This window comes from Limulus polyphemus, unplaced genomic scaffold, assembly GCF_000517525.1.
Source record: "Limulus polyphemus unplaced genomic scaffold, Limulus_polyphemus-2.1.2 Scaffold584, whole genome shotgun sequence".
Taxonomy (NCBI): Eukaryota; Metazoa; Arthropoda; class Merostomata; order Xiphosura; family Limulidae; genus Limulus; species Limulus polyphemus.
Genome location: NW_013666194.1, coordinates 416,377 through 433,928, shown reverse-complemented (window position 1 = coordinate 433,928; position 17,552 = coordinate 416,377). Strand labels below are relative to the sequence as shown.

At 33.0% G+C, this 17,552-nt stretch overlaps 1 protein-coding gene across 1 annotated transcript in view; it reads left to right on the top strand.

The window, feature by feature from the left end:
- Window positions 1–17,552, top strand: part of LOC106459275 (ribosome biogenesis protein BMS1 homolog) — a 54,041-nt gene that overhangs the window by 5,142 nt on the left and 31,347 nt on the right. Inside the window, 7 exon segments of the mRNA XM_013918884.2 lie at window positions 1,613–1,692; window positions 8,271–8,459; window positions 8,912–9,054; window positions 10,092–10,213; window positions 11,023–11,222; window positions 12,325–12,458; window positions 13,409–13,667. Of these exon segments, the coding sequence (XP_013774338.1) occupies window positions 1,613–1,692; window positions 8,271–8,459; window positions 8,912–9,054; window positions 10,092–10,213; window positions 11,023–11,222; window positions 12,325–12,458; window positions 13,409–13,667 (1,127 nt within the window).

The following is a 17,552-nucleotide window of genomic DNA, read 5'->3' as shown; positions in this document are numbered from 1 at the left end:
TATATTAAGACAACATTTAAATAGTAAATGTAATTTTAAAAGTGTCCTTTTTTTGTACATATGTTGTTTGTGAGTTGGGCTGTTTTGGAAAAGTAAAATTATTCTTTGATAGATTGTTTAGGCAGAGTATACATAATGAAATTTAGTTGAATGGACGGCAACTGCCTGTTGTAGAAACACAAGTATACAGGACGACGTTTTGAAAGTCTTCTGCCTTTCGTCTTCAGAAGGCGGAAGACTTTCGGAACGTCGTCCTCTATATTTGTGTTTCTACAACAGGCAGTTGCCGTCCATTCAACTAAATTTCACCATTAAAATTATATTTTCAAATAAATAAATAAATAAATGCTTATGACTGTAATTTTACAGTTTTAGGCTATTATTTTCACAAAACAAAAAACATTTATATCATTAGTACTTAAGTAACATTGTACTGATCATCTAGTTCAAGTATTTCTAAGAACTTGTAAGAAAAGGTAATGAAAAAAAGTATAACAATATGCCAAATACACCATATCTGCTATATACAGAGCTGAAGAGGCATGAACAACTATTATTTTGTGAACTAGATTAAGCTGGTAAAGTGTAATCACTATCAGATATTGATTTAAACACGAGTTCCTTCCATGGAAACATCAGATTTTTAAGATACAGTGGCATATGTATCCAGCCCACAATGAGAAAAGAAACTTGTCCCTACTTTCACAAATCACTGTAATTATGTTACTCTGAGCCAGAGTAACTAGTTTGTAGTTTTCACTTTTTTGTTTCAATACTTTTAGTAGCATTAAAACTTTCTATATTACTACAGCTAGCTAGGTTATGTATATATATCAATTCCCTACTTGTGAGTTTTATGAGGGAAAAGTTTTTTTTTTGTCTGTAATTTTTCATGAAGTGCAATATTTTGTGTGAAAGTTGTCTTAATTCATTATTTTTAAGTTTTTTATTTCAAAAGTAGAAAGTGGTTAGAAACAAATAGTTTTGTAAATTCTTTATATGGATATCAAAGGCTCTTTGGTCAAAAATCATAATGCAAAAAAACCTGATAACTAATAAGTTTGACGAAACAGAATTCATCTCTAAAGAAGGGAGTTTTTTATTCTAAAAATGCTCAGGTTATTGAGTTTCTTGTACTGTGATTTATGTGTTTGTTTACCTACATAGTTTCTTAGTATCGTGAATCAATTTAAAAATATTAATGAAATTATGTTTTAGACTAATTTAAGCAAGTAGAAAGATTCTTCTTAAGAAGTAGTTTAAAGGAATAACAAAGTAGACCATTAAGTTAAAAAAGATTGCAGTTTAAATGATAACTAGTGCTGTAAAATTTTCTATTGTTCAGTAGTAATGCCAATCAGAGAGCTAGTAAATTGGGTGTACGAATTTACTTGGGTTTTAGCTGTCGTGAATGTTAAGCAGTAAAATTTGGTATATTTGGGTCATTCATTTGCTGTTATTTTTACTTACTGAATCTAAAATTGCAGTTACTATAGAGTTATTTAATGTAGTAGTATAATGAATTTTAGCAGTAAATGTGATTTTGAAATTCGATTTCACACCACTTTCCTCTGAGTCAATGCATATTAATTATAGTTATGTATATTTTTAGGTAAGAAAAGACGACTCACACTCATCGAATGCAATAATGATATCAATGCCATGGTTGACACAGCAAAAGTTGCAGATTTAGTGAGTGTTGCTTACAGGTTTTCTTTTAAGATTTAGTGAATTTCATCATAATGAAAAATGTAGCCTTTTGAGTAGTTAAGTTTTTTTTTATTTGTTACAAAAGTGTTAGGAAATTAAATTATTTCTGTCATCTAAATATAGACATTTTGTGAATATTTTTTTTCATCACCAAAATGTAGATTTCAATGAAAAAAAGATGATGTAAAGGCTTAACCTATTCTATGATTTGCTACTTCTACTGTAGTTGGATAAAGGATTATACATTAAAACTGAGTATAATTCTTAATGTCATTACTATCTTTAATTTTTGTTTTAATTAATGACAATCAGACTTCTAGCAATATACATTAATCACAAGATTTTGTATTTCTGAAATGATACTAAAAAGAACATTTTCATTTAAGTGCTGTAATATATAATTGTGAATTCATAAAAATTAAAATTTTTTTCATAATATAAAATAAAGTTTAAATGGATTATTATTTTTTCAGTTGAAAAAAAAAGTTTTATGTATCTCAGTAAGATTCAAACTTTACTTTTATTAGTTATGCACAGATTGTACAACACATTATATCGTGCCTAAACTACTACTATGTCTTATCCTAGCTGGCCTGATGAGCCCTGGTACTGGAAGAAAGGCCTCATCAGCACTGGATATAGCAGAAGTAGCATGTTTAACATAATATGCTTTCCTCTGCTTTCACTTATGAATTCTTAATACTAATGTATTTTTGTTCCATTGACACTGTGGTTGTTTGACCTGTTCCGAGAAAAAAAAGACTAGCTTGCTGGTGTGTCAGTTCTTGTGAATAATAGTAAAGTTAATTCAAACAAGTACAATAATATAATTTTTAAATTTTATCAAGACAAGTTGGGATCAACATATATGTAGCTTAGCTAGCTTTTGTAATATAGAAAGTTTTAATGCTATAAAAAGTATTAAACAAGAAAGTCAAACTAGAAAAACTGAGTTACTTAAAATTTAAAAAAATTTGTCCCTACTTTCACAAGTCACTGTAATTATGTTTCTCTGAGCCAGAGTAGGGGTAAAATTTTTTAAATTTTAAGTAATTTAGTTTCTGTAATTTTCACTTTCTTGTTTCAATACTTTTAGTAGCATTAAAACTTTCTGTATTACTATAGCTAGCTATGTTATGTATATATCAAATCCCTACTTGTCTTTATAAAACTGAAATTTTTATTGTACTTGTTTGTTTCCTTTTCATTAGCTATATTTTTGTGCACCAGCAATACCAAGCGTGGGGCGTGTGTACACCCAATTCAATTTTATTACTCATCAGGATCTCTACCAACCTACCTTCTAATCTAATTATAAGTCCAAAGTAGCACATCATCTGTTTTATATATATACAAGCTAAGGTACCCGTCCTTTGTCCAGGTTATGAACAATAACAGCAATAATGGAGTGGAATGGGTTGTAAACCCTCCATTAACGTGCCCCTTGTTCCAAACTATCATCCCACAAAGTTCGGTTGAGATTGGCCCTGTGACCTAGGAGTAGTTAGATAATGGACAGATAGACACACAGATTTTTGTGGTTTATGTCTATGGATACTAGTGTCTTTTTTCCGGTACAAGAAAGGAATCATTAGCACCCCAGACAGAAGAATTCTGTGAGAATTAGAGTGACAAGGTTTGTCATTTTTTCTGTACACTTGTCTGGAAGAGTCACTTATTTACTTATTTACAGAAGAATTCTGTGAGAATTAGAGTGACAAGGTTTGTCATTTTTTCTGTACACTTGTCTGGAAAAATCACTTATTTACTAACATAAACATTCGTTGAAATGGCAAAATTGTGATTTAGGCCAAAAACATATATATATAGTGATTTAGGCAGCTTTATAAATACATAAGATTTAGTTTTGCTCACCCAATACTATGAAATAGTCATTTTTAACATTCAGACATTTTAAAGGTGGTTTTAAATGGGTTATTTTTATGGCCACAATTTTGTTTCATCCTGATCCCTACTATTATCATTAAGTACTACCGTACTATCTACAACTTTTGCCCGTTGTTCTAACAACATTAAAATGGCTTATCGACTGCTTGAGAAGATTTTCAAGAAGAAAGTAAACCTACAGACATCGGCCTCATTCAACAAAATTTGAATGATTTGTAAACATAAGTTTAAAATGCAGGAAGTTTTTTTTTTATGATATGATTCTTGGTGTGGTGGCATGACAACAGCAAAAAGATTTTGTATAAATAAATATTATTAAATTACCATTTATAAAATTTTTGACAGGTACATTTAGTAAAGGTAGACTATTATTTTGTTCATTTTCATAGGTAAATTGAAATGATGATGCTATGATATTTAAATAACTAGCAAATTCTTTTCATTTACTGTTGCCATTCCACCATACCAAGAATGTGTTATCTACACACCTTATACAAATCTCTGGCTGGGACATTGCTTTACCTAACTTTTCATTTTCAAACATTGTAAAGGATGCACACACACACACACACACTTGTAAAGTTCAGTACATTTATAAATTCAACTGCTGAAATTCTAATTTATTTCGAAGCATCTAATAGCTTCTTTTGTTGGAGTTTTGGTGAATAACAATATTACATCAAATTATAAAAGAGGTCTTCAGTTTTTGTAAGTTAACTTTTTTAATTTTCTATACAAAATCTGTTGAATTTTTAACTGTATATTTGCTCTTATCTCTCAAAAAAGAATACCTTTGAGCTATAAACTTAGCTATTTTATAGGATGATGTACCTACACTTGATACTATGGGTCTAAAAATTTTATTAACTTTTGGCACTGCATAAAACTTTGGGGCAATGAAACTACTTGGTACTAAACATTTTTTCTCATAGGGAATTAGATTTAAACAATTTCTAACACTTATTTTGATTTTTTCATAATATTTATCTGCAGAGTTATTCTTAAGCTTTTCATATGTACTCTTTTTTCAACATATTCTCAACTCCATTTGTCATAGTCACCTTATTAATTATAACAGTTCATCCCCTTTTATCTGCTTTACAATTTGATTATATATTTTTTTCTTTTAATGATTTTTTTGGCTTTAAGATCTATTTTTTGTTTACTGTTATTTGGTTTAAATTTTTCTATACTTTTATGATTAGTTCCAGTGTTTGTTGTAATTTCTTCTTTATCGTGATTCAATGATTTAAAAGCAAAACCATTGTTTACTATTGTGTCACATCTGATTTGTCCTATTTTAGGGTTCTCTAGAATCTTATAATAAATTTGATTTGTTTTCCATTTTCTTTTTCCATTATATTTTTAAGTTCCTGATCTAATATTTTCTTATACTTATTGGTATCCTTTTTTGAATGATTCTAATAAATGTTTTCACATTCAATACGTATTTTTCATTTTTATTTAGTTCCCATCAAGTGTAGTTACCTTAGTTAATTGGTTATATCAATTAATTGATTAAACCAATCAGCTGTATAACTCATGTTTCCAAACAAGGACAGCTCTCCCCTCATCATCTTGTGGTTGAATCACAATGTCTTTCCATTTCTGTAATGATGACAAACATCTTTTTATGTTTTTTATAAATTTATCTGTGTGTAGGTCTTTTCAAAGTTCAGAGAATTAACATCTGACCTGCACATATGGATAACAGCATCTAGTAAGGGAATCTTGTCTTGTGCTTGGATCCAGTGACTTTTTAATTTTTTCTTCATCCTATTTATATACTATATTGTTTAACTTGCATAACGTTGTTTCACTTTCATATAAAGTTCCATAGAAATTGAGCGTAATAAATTTGGCTGGCTTCACGTAGCTCTACTCAAGTAGATTTTTACTTTTGTCACATTTTATTTTCTAAATTTAGTAGTACAGCTGTGTAAGGCATAGTAATATATTTAATTCATTTATGAATTAGTTTTTAATATGAAACTAAGTGAATGTATATATTTGTATTAAATTTTGAATATAGATGTGCATCTGTTTTCTAAGCTGTGCATTCAGTGTTGCCACTACCCTTTAGTTTTGTAGTGTTGTGGTTAGTGTATTGGGTTCAGTGGATCAGAAGGTCTAAGGCTTGAGCCATGATGTGGTGCTTTACATGTGCTACAATTACAGCTGTTGGGGCATTATTAGTGTCGTAATTAATCCTGCCATTTCATATAACATAACATATGAACAACAAGGGATTGTTTGGTCATTCAAAGTTGTCCTTGTACACTCACCTCTTAGCAGAAATAGAAATTAAAACCACCTTTTATATTTAAGGGAATAATTAATTTTATTTTTATACTCTTTTAAACTGATCTCTGCTGGTGTTGACAGCAACTTATTACATAAGCTAATCTTTCTGTTAGTAAAATAAAACTGTCTTTTTTTTATTTAAAGTTGCATCCTCTCATCCTATTGTATTCAGAATACACCACAAAGAAATCAAAGGCCTTTATCCTCTCAGGCCCTGGATAATCTTATGAACTTAATTAATATCATCTCTTACTCTTCTTTCCTTAAGAGGAAGTAAGTTATTAAAGAGATAATTGCCTCCTTTGAATTGTAATAAGAATGTCTATAAAACTTGGTTCATTGCTGGCAGCAGAGCACTGCCTTGATGGCTTGAATGAATTACTTACCACTATGCTAAGATTCTTTTCATCAGTCAGACTATTGAGTGGGTTCCCATCTGTATTAAACTTAAGATTTAAATTATAATAACCCAAATACATTACTTTACATTTACTGCAATTAAAGTTTGTTTTGTAACTATTTGTCCAACTTATCAATTGATCTAAGCCATTCTATAATACCTCAAAATTCTCAGTTCAGCTAGAAATACCAAATAGTTTAATGCCATCAGCAAACTTGACTAATTTACTTCAGCTCCTATCAGTATAATCAATGTAAATAAGAAAAAGTAAAGGACTAAATATTGATCCCTGAAGCACACTAGTAACAAAGATCCAGTTTGACTGTACTTCATTAACAACAACAACAACTTTTGACTTTTTTTCACATTCAGCCTCCACAGTCCAATTAACTAGTCTTTCTCCAACCCCATTGATGTGCATTTCTTAGCTAAGATTCAGTGTGGTCGCTTGTCAAAAGCCTTTTGAAAATTTGAGAACACCAACTCCACATCTTTTCCATCATCCAGATAATAAGAAACATTTTTGAAAAACAGTTAAATGATTAGTAAGGCAATATTTCTATTTAGTGAATCTATGTTGGCTAGTTAATTTTGCATATCCTCTTTATCTGTTACTAATTCCTTAGTCTTTCTACTTACCACTAACAGATTACTATCTGAATGGCTTAGGTCAGTTGCAATATTTCTCAGGTTTAGAAATATTGCAAGCATGTTTAAAACATTGGAAAACACACACACTTGTAAAAACAGGAATGAGAGAAAAACTGTTTGAAGACCCAGCTGTCTCATAATTTTCAACCAAAACCTTGCCATCCACCCACCTGTAGCAATAGGGTTAACCAAATCCCTAGTTTTTCCTACAGTTCTTTAAATCTTTGATCCTATCTTTCAATTTAAACTTATGGTATTTATCCATTATTTTGTCCTGTATATCATTAGTAAGCTTATTAGGTTTATCTTTGATAGGTTGTTTAGGCTTATTAGGTTTAATGTTATATTTTTTTAGGGAACTTTTCTGTCTTGAATTGAAAGCATTTTAACTTTTGAAAATTTCATCATCTCACTCATATCACCTAAAGAGTTTTCTCTCAGTATTCCAATTCATTAATGGTAAATCTTGTCTCATGTCCTCAAAATTGTCTCTTTTAAAATAAGGGACTATAATTAATTTGATTTATTTCAACATATACCAAAACATTAAACCTAATTAAATTGCAATGATCACTTTTCCCAAAATGTTCCTCCCACTTTAACTATTTCAACCACATTCTTATTTGTGATTAACCGTAAATCTAAAATGGCATCCCTTCTGGTTGGCTCTCTGGTGTAGAAAACCATTTTGAATCATTTCAAGAAACCCCTCTACCTCACTACTTGGCTTCATACAATCTCACTCTGTGTGTGTGTGTAAAATTAAAAGTCCCCATGATTATTGCATCAATATTCTCATTAGTAACAGTCCTGATCTCATTATAAGTTTCTCGTTGACATTACTTGTATGATCAGCTGGCCTCTTACAATTGCTGTCTTTGAAACTCCTTATTGTGACTCATAAAAAATTCATCCACAAGGCCTATCACTGTTAAATAACTTATAACCTAGATTTCAAGACAGTATCTCTTTTATCAGTGTTCTCTAAGTATAATCAGATATCAGCAATTCCCTAGCTGTCCTACTAATTTTTATTCCCTGTTTCCAGAATTCCCTCACTGCTACTGAACGTTAATTTAGGCTACATTTAATAAAGCTCTTTAGAATTTTCCCCAAAATATCTAGCATAATCATCTTTCCCTCAAAAACCAGCCTGTTAAACAGTGGTCATCAGTGGGTACTGTTGACTGGTTGCCCTCTCTCTGGTTACAGATGTAAATTAGATATGGTTATATCTGAACAATAGGGGTTTCAGACCTGGCATTAAGCCCATGTGTGTTTTCTCTCTATATATTAGGTTCTGTTACTAGTGGATGCCAGCTTCGGATTTGAGATGGAGACTTTTGAGTTTCTTAACATATGCCAGGTACACGGTTTCCCTCGAATAATGGGTGTACTCACACATTTGGACTTATTTCGCAACAAAAAAACCTTACAGAAGACCAAGAAACAAATGAAACATCGATTCTGGACAGAAATTTATCAAGTGAGTTTATTCTTTTGTATCACAGTTGTCAAGTATTCACGAGTTTTAGATATTGATTTTTCAATAAGTATTTGTTAATTGTACTTAGTGTTTACATTGTTAAAATCTATGCGAACAAATTTTCACCCAATTTATGAACTCGTGATTTTGAGGTATTCTTTTCTGAAAATAAGTTATTGTGATTTAATTTGAAAAACTAAGCACTGTAACTCTTCCCATTGCAATAAAAGTAAGTCTTTAAATCTGTTTACTTATCTAATTGAGAATGCAAAGTTAGGTTTATGAAATTATTGTTATTGCAAGCTTTCATCTCAGGTTTCAAAATTATGATAGATCTTGTAACAACGATGTTGCTTTATGGAGTTGTTTGCCCTGTAAAATAAAGCATTATTTTTATGTTTTATATACATTTTTTTTTTAGATTATATCTTTCTTTTTCTTTTATTTTTCAGGGTGCTAAACTTTTTTATCTCTCTGGTATGATACGAGGGGAATACCTGAAGACTGAGATTCACAATTTAGGACGATTTATCTCTGTTATGAAGTTTCGACCCTTACAGTGGAGAACAACACATCCTCATGTTCTTGTAGATAGGTAAGAAAGCTAGAGAGTAACTAAGTCTGGAAGGTTTATGAGTTCATTTCAGATGTATTTTTAAAAGGTATTCATGTAGCCGCAAAGAATACAAAAAGAATGAATGGCAAGTGGTGAACACACTGACTCTCCAAGGAGGTGGTCCAAGCATGGCCTGATGGTTAGCTCATTGAATTGGATTTCCAGAATTTGTGGGTTTGAGATGTGGTGCTACCAAATATGCTTTGTACTTTTAACTGTAGATATACTATAAGAGTGACAGTAAATCATAATTTTAAGCTAAAGGAAGCTACTTCAGGAGGTTGGTATGGCCGACTAATTGTCTTTTTTTTTGGCCTGCAGCTCAAAATTAGGGACAGTTGTATTTGAACCATAAGATTCTCTAACTTGGCTATTTAATTTTTAAGTAAGTTGTTGTTCCAGTAAATGGGTACTTTTGCTTATACTTGTCATATTAATTATTCATTATATACATGAGTTCCACTTTCATTTAGTAGTCACTTATTTTGTTATAGAAAGGTTATGGGTTGTAGCTTTTCTCACAAATTACAGATCAAACTGAAATTCAACCCTAGTTATGCATGTATTGTATGTTGTACTTTAATGGTTTCTTACACATTAACAATGTTGAATAAATGGAAATATTTTTTACGCTAAGTGTTGAATAAGCAGAACATAAAGCTATTAAGTCTGATGCAATATGTGAACCCTACAGGTAATGAACAGTTTCAAAACAAGTTGATAATTTGAAGGTTAAAATTATTATAAGGACATTTTTTAGTTATAACCTGGTATCTAGAAAATTGGTTGGTGAAAATGTTTTATCATACCTTCATATAGTACAAATATTTATTTTCTCTGAAAATGGATAGTAATCTGTGATAGGCTATGTTCTAGATACTTATTGTATTTTCTATAAAATGTAATAGTTCCTGAAGCATTTGGAATTTTCAGTTTTTTTAAAGTTTTGTATGTATTAATCATTTAAAATATATAGTAATCTTTGAGTTTTAAAGCTGAAGTGATGAATATTTCAGAATGGAAGACTTGACAGACCCAGAAGAATGTCGAAAGAACTCAAAGTGTGATAGAACAGTTTGTCTGTATGGGTACACAAGAGGTGCTCCATTAAAAAACCATTCAGCCATCCATATCCCAGGTTATATTGACTATTTGAACATTTTTTAAGATCAGTTTTTTATTGTTGATTAATGTATTACTCATGTTGTTTACTTGTCTTTATTATTTCTTTGGCATCCTTCATGGATGTTTCATGTTTTCTACCATCCTTCGTGGATGTTTCGTGTTTTCTATCATCCTTCGTGGATGTTTCATATTTTCTACCATCCTTCATGGTTGTTTCATGTTTTTTACCATTGTAGGCTAAATAAATCTCCTCTGTTTTCTTTTGTTATTTAATACAATAGAAATTGGTAAATTTCTATAATTATTTTATTCCAAAATATAAAATTTTAGATACAAGTTTTCCGCTGATAAAATTTGCCGATAGTTCAGTTTGTTAACTTTTTTTGCACAGTTAGATGTACTGTGATAAAAAAAATGTAATAGTTTTTGTGTAGTGGCTGAAACTATTGTTTAAGAGTATTTTTATCAAAGCTTTCATCTGAATCACTGGAAACAAAGCATGACTGTATGAAAACTAAATTAATAATGATCAAGTTTTGAATTTTTAGTAGTAACTTTTATGCTTTCCAAGTAAAACTTGGTTTTAAAAATGGCTTGCTGTAGAATCCAAGTAAGTAATTTCAAGTAAGATTAGAAGTAAAACAAGGCATCTTAAGCTTGAAATTCTGTACTTTTTTTGGCAGCATTTATAATTTCTATACAATTGACATCAGTCATAGAGCACAGTACTTAAACTTGTCATTGTTGGACGTACACAAAGCTTAAATTAGGATAAAGGTATAATATACTTGCATAAAAGAAGAAGAAAAATTTATTTTTCAGGATGTGGAGATTTCTCACTGAAAGATGTCACTTTTCTATCAGACCCTTGCCCACTCCCAGACAAGGAAAAGCATCGTTCACTTAATGAAAAAGAAAGGCTCGTATATGCACCCATGAGTGGAGTTGGAGGAATTGTGTATGATAAAGATGCTGTATATATTGATTTGAAGGGAAGTCATTCCCACCTTCAGAGGCAAGAGGTACTTTTTATTTTATATTAGGATTGGTGAATGTAGAGAAACGTTTCTTGAGATTGTGTAGTAGCACAAGTTTTTGTATCTTTGTAAACATAGTAGTGCTGGTCAATAATCATGTCTATTTGTGATACTTGTGAATTTATTAATTCCACCATGTCCGTCTAATCAAATCTTATATTAAGATGACAGTCTTTTAGGTTAAGAAAGTTCTGGAAACTATTAGAATTTTCAGTGGCCATTACAGTTTTATAAAATTAAATGGAATTTTTATCATATTGTTTTCATAAAAAAATGTTTCAGTTGGCAATAGAGAAAAGGTGACTAGTCACTGTATTATATATTTTGCTATATTTAGCAAAATAATTATTTTTTGTTGATAATAATACAAAACTTGTAGTTTTTTTTAGTTGTATAAAATTTCAAAAATACCATATATGTGGAAATTTATGTTTTACAGCAAGTGAAAGAAGTCTATTGATAAGATATTTTTATTGTGTTGTATGATTTTTCTGTATTAAATTTTTTCATGTGCACTGTAGTTTGTCATAAGTTTTAATAGACTTCATGTCTTAAAAACAACAGTTTATACAAATAATACCAAACTACCTGTTTTTAGCAAGGTTACTTCATTGTGGAACATTTAAAACTTGTATATCTATTTCTACGAGTGTTGAACATTTAGCATAATCGAGTAATGTTTCATGTTTTGTTTGTTTGTGCACTTAGTTTCTTGTATTTATTAACTGGTATTTGTGTTTACGTGCTTTTAACAATCTTTTGGTCTCTAAACAGCATGATCATTTATAATTCATGTAGTATTAATTATTAATAAACTGTTGGTTATAAAACTAAGTTTTATGATTTGAAATATTACATTACCCAATATGATTCTTGTTACATCGTGCATTAAAACATTTGTATTTTAACATTTATTAGAATCTCAAAACCTTACAGCACTCTCTGTTTAGAAATATTATATTAGAAATGTTATTTGATATAGCACGTAACTTTATACTTGTGATAATTTAAGTTTAGTAAAGGAGACTTCTAAATTCTTCAACTTACCATTACTTCAACTTGAGTGAGTATACTAATGTTTCTACAGGACACTAATCAGCCTGAAGAAGAACTTGTGACATCATTGATTCAAACACAACAGACTATTGATTCAAAGATGGCTGCCAGTCAGTTCACTTTATTTAGTGAGTCGAAGCCATTAACTGCAGATGAGTTTTCAAGGTAAGACACAAATATGTACAAGTTATAGCTGGTGTGGTTCTTCCAAGACACAAAATTAGACAAGTTATAGCTGGTGTGGTTCTTCCAGCACCTCTCTCTCGAAGGTCCACCAGTTACTCAACATAGAGGTAGTGTGGTTGTCACCAGTTTGCTATGTTATTGATTTGATGCAAAATCCAAGATCTAGTTTCATCTTCTGAACATATGAACTTAATGTAATGTAATAAATTAATATTTTTCACTTCTTATCATCATACATGTTTGTATGTTACCATAACAATTTGGTGTTTACTCATTGATTAATTGATGGTCCTATTAATAAGTTGCATTTGACTAATCTATTAGTACAGTGGTAAAAAAATGGTTGGCAGTAGGTGCTGTTAGCCAGTTGCCTTCCATCTAGCCAGCAGCTCAAAACTAGTGACAGTCTTAGTAGCTTTTCCATAACAAAGACAGGGCGAGCAAGTTTGATGACTAGGGGAATGGAATCTGAAACTAGCAAATCACAAGGCCTACCCAAACATTATAGCTGAGCAAACTTGAATTAAAACAAAAAAAATCAATGTTTGAATTACTTGGATAATTGGAATAATCACAAACAGTAAAAAATCAGGAATTTTGATTAGCTAGATTATTTTCTTGACACTCGATTCATATGTTCAGTTGATTGATGGAAGAACCAAAACAGAGTAATAATAAGAAACCCTAATTTTGATTAATCAGTTAGATACATGACACTAATCAATGTAAATTCTGCTTGTAGGTAATCAGTTATATAGATTAATCAATTAAATTTCCCAGCTCTAGTTCAATATTGTTTTTAACTTCCTTATGCTGATGGTTAGATACAGAGTATTATTAAAATTCTGTAGGGATTTTATCTTTTTTTCTCTCTTGGTGCTAATATGTTGAAAATGTGTGTATATTGTGTTGCAAATTTATTCTTGCAGTGTAGTACTTCCTGTGGAAGAGCCTGTTGAAGATGTTAAAATGGGTAGAGTGCGTAGACAAGCAGTGTTTGATGATGATCTTGTTACTTCAGAGGATATGTTAAGTACTGAAGAAAATCAAAACATAGTTGAAAATGATGATGATGAAGAAGAAGATGATGATGAAGAAAGTGATGATAATGAATCTGAAATTGAAGATGAGGAAGAGTGTCAAGAAGTTGAAATGTCTATGGAACCTAATAATAAAAGGCTGAAAACTGTGAGTTCATTGATTAGCTGATAACATTTTTAAGGCATCATAACACCAAAAATATTATACTCTGCAATTCACACTTTTTTTTTTATAAGTAGAGGGAGATAGTAGTTCCAAAACATACATACATACCTCCGCAGACACTTATAGCTATTTCTCGATCTTCATCTTTGCCATCTAAACATCTTGTTTGATTGCTCCAATCTTTATACCTCACTCAACTGCCCTTGGCAATATCTAATTTGCAAAACTTTACACTGGCCCTCACGCTTCCTCTATGCAGTTACTGTATATAAGCACTATATGTCGACAATATAATAACTTTTTCTCGACAAAGTGCTATTGCTAGGAGTTATGTTTTGTAGTTAACATTTTCTTTAGAAGCATTTTGACAGTAGTCTGGTGTTTTTTTTTCCCATTACCAATATTTTGTTGGGTTTTTTTTTGCAGTTCCAAGAGAGAAAAAAATGTGGGATGAATTCCCATGTAACGGTTTCTGGCATGGGGGTTAACCAGACCTCGTCCATTCCACCTTTGTTGTCTGATGGTAGCTGGCATTTGGGGGTGAGTGGGTTCCACTGTTGGTGGAGGCTGTCCATGACCTTATTCGGGACAAGTGGGGGTTTTACCCGGGGGTTCAGAGTTGGCTTTTCATCATGAACCTGAATATACCGGGGAGAATTTAGACACTGTTTTCTGCTCCTTCTTTTACTTGGTCTGCCTCTACTGAGGGCTCATCTGATCAGCCACCTTCTTCCTCTTTTCTGCAGTTAGTTATGCGAGTTTGTGAAGCTTTGGGGATTCACCACCTTGCTTTTGAGTCTACCCTGCCTTGTTGTCAGATAGATCTAGGGGGGATTACTTAGTTCTTCCTCTTCCCCTGATATTGCCATGTATGCTGGGATGTTTGCAAATTCAATTATGATAGAGTATTGCTATGCCTTACTCCCCTCATTTATCAGAACAACATGCCCTGGCTTATCATCATCTGGCTGTAGTATACTTGGACACTCAACAGTTGGATTTGTTTTTGGATCTTTGTGGTTCCAGGTTAGAACATGTTATCCTTCTTACCAGATCTCAATTTTCATGGATTCATTTAACTCTTATTACTGTATTTTGATACTCCTCTTCATGATTTCTGGGAGGCACCCTTTTTTGGCCTTACCAATTTGCTGGAGTCCCTGAAACATTCAAAGCCCAATTTTATACAGCATGTTTGGAGTTTTATTTATCGTCGTTGGCTGCTCGCCTCTCTTGTACTCCACTTGGTAATTCTGGAGGATTGATAATTCGCGTCTCGCGGCCCCAACCTTTAACACCTCGTCTTTTTGGTTTACAGAATCAGTTCTGTTTGTATTCTCAGGGGTTTTTTGGAAGGTTGGGATGGCACCAGTAGTGTCTGTGTCTACCCATTCAGAAGGTCAATCCTGTTCATCCAGGATTCTATTCTCGTGATCTGGAGATCTATTCTGGTGATAAAAAACACTAGAGATTGGCATCTTATCATCAAACTGTCTCGACTCAGTCTCTTCTTACAGTCTCATCATTTCACCATGGAATCTTTACTTCAACTTCAATGGCACTTCACACCAGATCTTTGGATGACCAAGTTTGATGTTACAGATGCCTACCTTCACATCCCCATAGCAGAGTCTTTTCATTGATATCTACATTTTTTGCACAAGGACCAGATGTAGCAGTTCCTAACCCTCCCATTTGGACTTGCTTCAGCACTATATGTTTTTTGCCGAGTAGTATGGGCCCTTGAGCGGCATCTTCATTTTCTGGGTCTGTGCACACATTGTTATTTGGAAGATTGATTTCTTTTGGCACCAACCTGTCATGTTGCCACACTATATCCACAGATTTTCCTTTCTGAAGCCAGAAGGGCAGACTTCATATCAGGTTGGAAAAATCCATTCTCTCACCAACTCCACACATGGTCCATCTTGGGGTGTTTTTCAATGCATTTTGAGTCAAGCTTAACCTTCTCCTCTCAGACTTTATGCTAGGGAAGGGATTGTCAGGCATTTGCTTATGTCACAATCACCCACTGCATGGATGGTTCTGTCTGTTTTGGGGACTTGGGCTTCCCTAGAATCTCTCATACCATTGGATCAGGCCCATATGAGATCCCTTAAGTGGTCATTTTCCTGCCGGTGGCTCATGCATACTGATCCTTTGGATCACACAGTCTCTTTGCTTGAACATTTTGCAGATCTCAAGTGGTGGCTAGACAGGAACAACACAAATATAAGGGTCTGGATACCACCTCCTCGTGTGGAAATCCATCTTCTCATGGATGGGGTGCCTTCCTTCTGGGGTAGGCATTCCAGGGTATTTGGACTGACTACGAATCTACCCTGCATATCAACATTCTCAAACTTCTTGTATTACATCTGGCAATGATTCTAGGTCTTCCTTTCATGCAAGACAAAATGGTCATGATTCATTCTGACTACTCCACAGTGGTTTCATATCTTTCTCGTTAGGGAAGTTCTCATTCTTGAGGTCTTGGTTTTCAGGCATTGGATCTTCTTTTTCAGCTCATTCCAATGACATTCATATTTTAGCCTGTTGTGCCAGGGGTTATGATTTTGATAGCAGATCATCTTTCTTGACCTCATCAGATTCTTCCACCAGCATGGATGTTCCATCAGGTGGTTTTTCAATGGATTTGTTCTTAGTTCGGCTCTCCAGTGATTGACACCTTTGCAATCCATTGGAATGCTAGCCTACCATTCTGGTCTCCAATTCCACGTCCACAAGTTCGGGCAGTAAATGCTTTCAATCAAGACTGGACAGGATTCCATTTCTTTCCTCCTCTTCATCTCTTACCCAGACTCTTATCTATGATTCATTTCACCCCATGTTGGGTTCTCTTGTCAGCACCTTTTTGGCCTGCTCAGACATGGTTTCCTCTTCTTCAGTTGCTCCAGGATTGTTTACACTACTTCTTCATTCATCTTGGTTGAGACTAACTCAGTCCAACATTCAAGACCTGAACGTTTAATGACTCCAGCTTTATGCAAGGAAATTATGTAGTCCTTTGCCAAACCATAGGGATTTAAATTCTACAGTTTCCTTTTATTTGACCATATCCTCCATCAACCTACTATGGCAATCTATCAATGGAAATGGACTACATATTGTCAGTGGTGTCTTCCAGGAGCCTTCAACCAGCTTCATTCAACAGTCTCCATACTTTGAAGTTTTTTGACATGGAATTTTGAAAGGTTTGGCTTCTGCCTTGTATTATATACAACATCCTTCGCTGTTCCCTTTTGCTCTTCTATGTATACGAAGGTTCTTGACTCCTGTGCTCTCTCGCTTTATGATCCTTTCATATTCTTCATCTCAAACAACTGTTTCAGTTGCCTAATTGGGACTTTAGAATTGTCTTTTCATGTATTATCACATTATCCCTTCAAACCTATGGCCTGCTGTTCTTTGTATCACCATTCCTTTGAGGTGTATTTCTATTGTTGTTAGATTCCAGACATAGCTGTTCTGATTTATTTGCCATCCCTATTCAGCAGACTCTATCCTTCCACCTATTTTTTTGCTCTATCCAGACAGATCCTTCCTACTGAACACTCGCTGCCAGAGAAGGGAATAAATTCTTTTTTCTCAGGCATTTCTCATCTTTACACTCTATCATACCCAGATCTTTTGTGTACAGTCAGAGCACTTAGTTGTTCTGTGGCTTGTACGGAACTGTTTAGGGCCCTTTGCACCGGCTTTTTATTTAGTGAGATCCTGCTGTGTCCCTGGATTTATCACCCATTACATTAACCAGGTGGCTTCGGGAGTTAATTCCTATAGCCTGTTTGGGGTTATCTGTTGTATCAGGTCATCCCATAAGTTCTGTCCGGATTTTAAATAAAG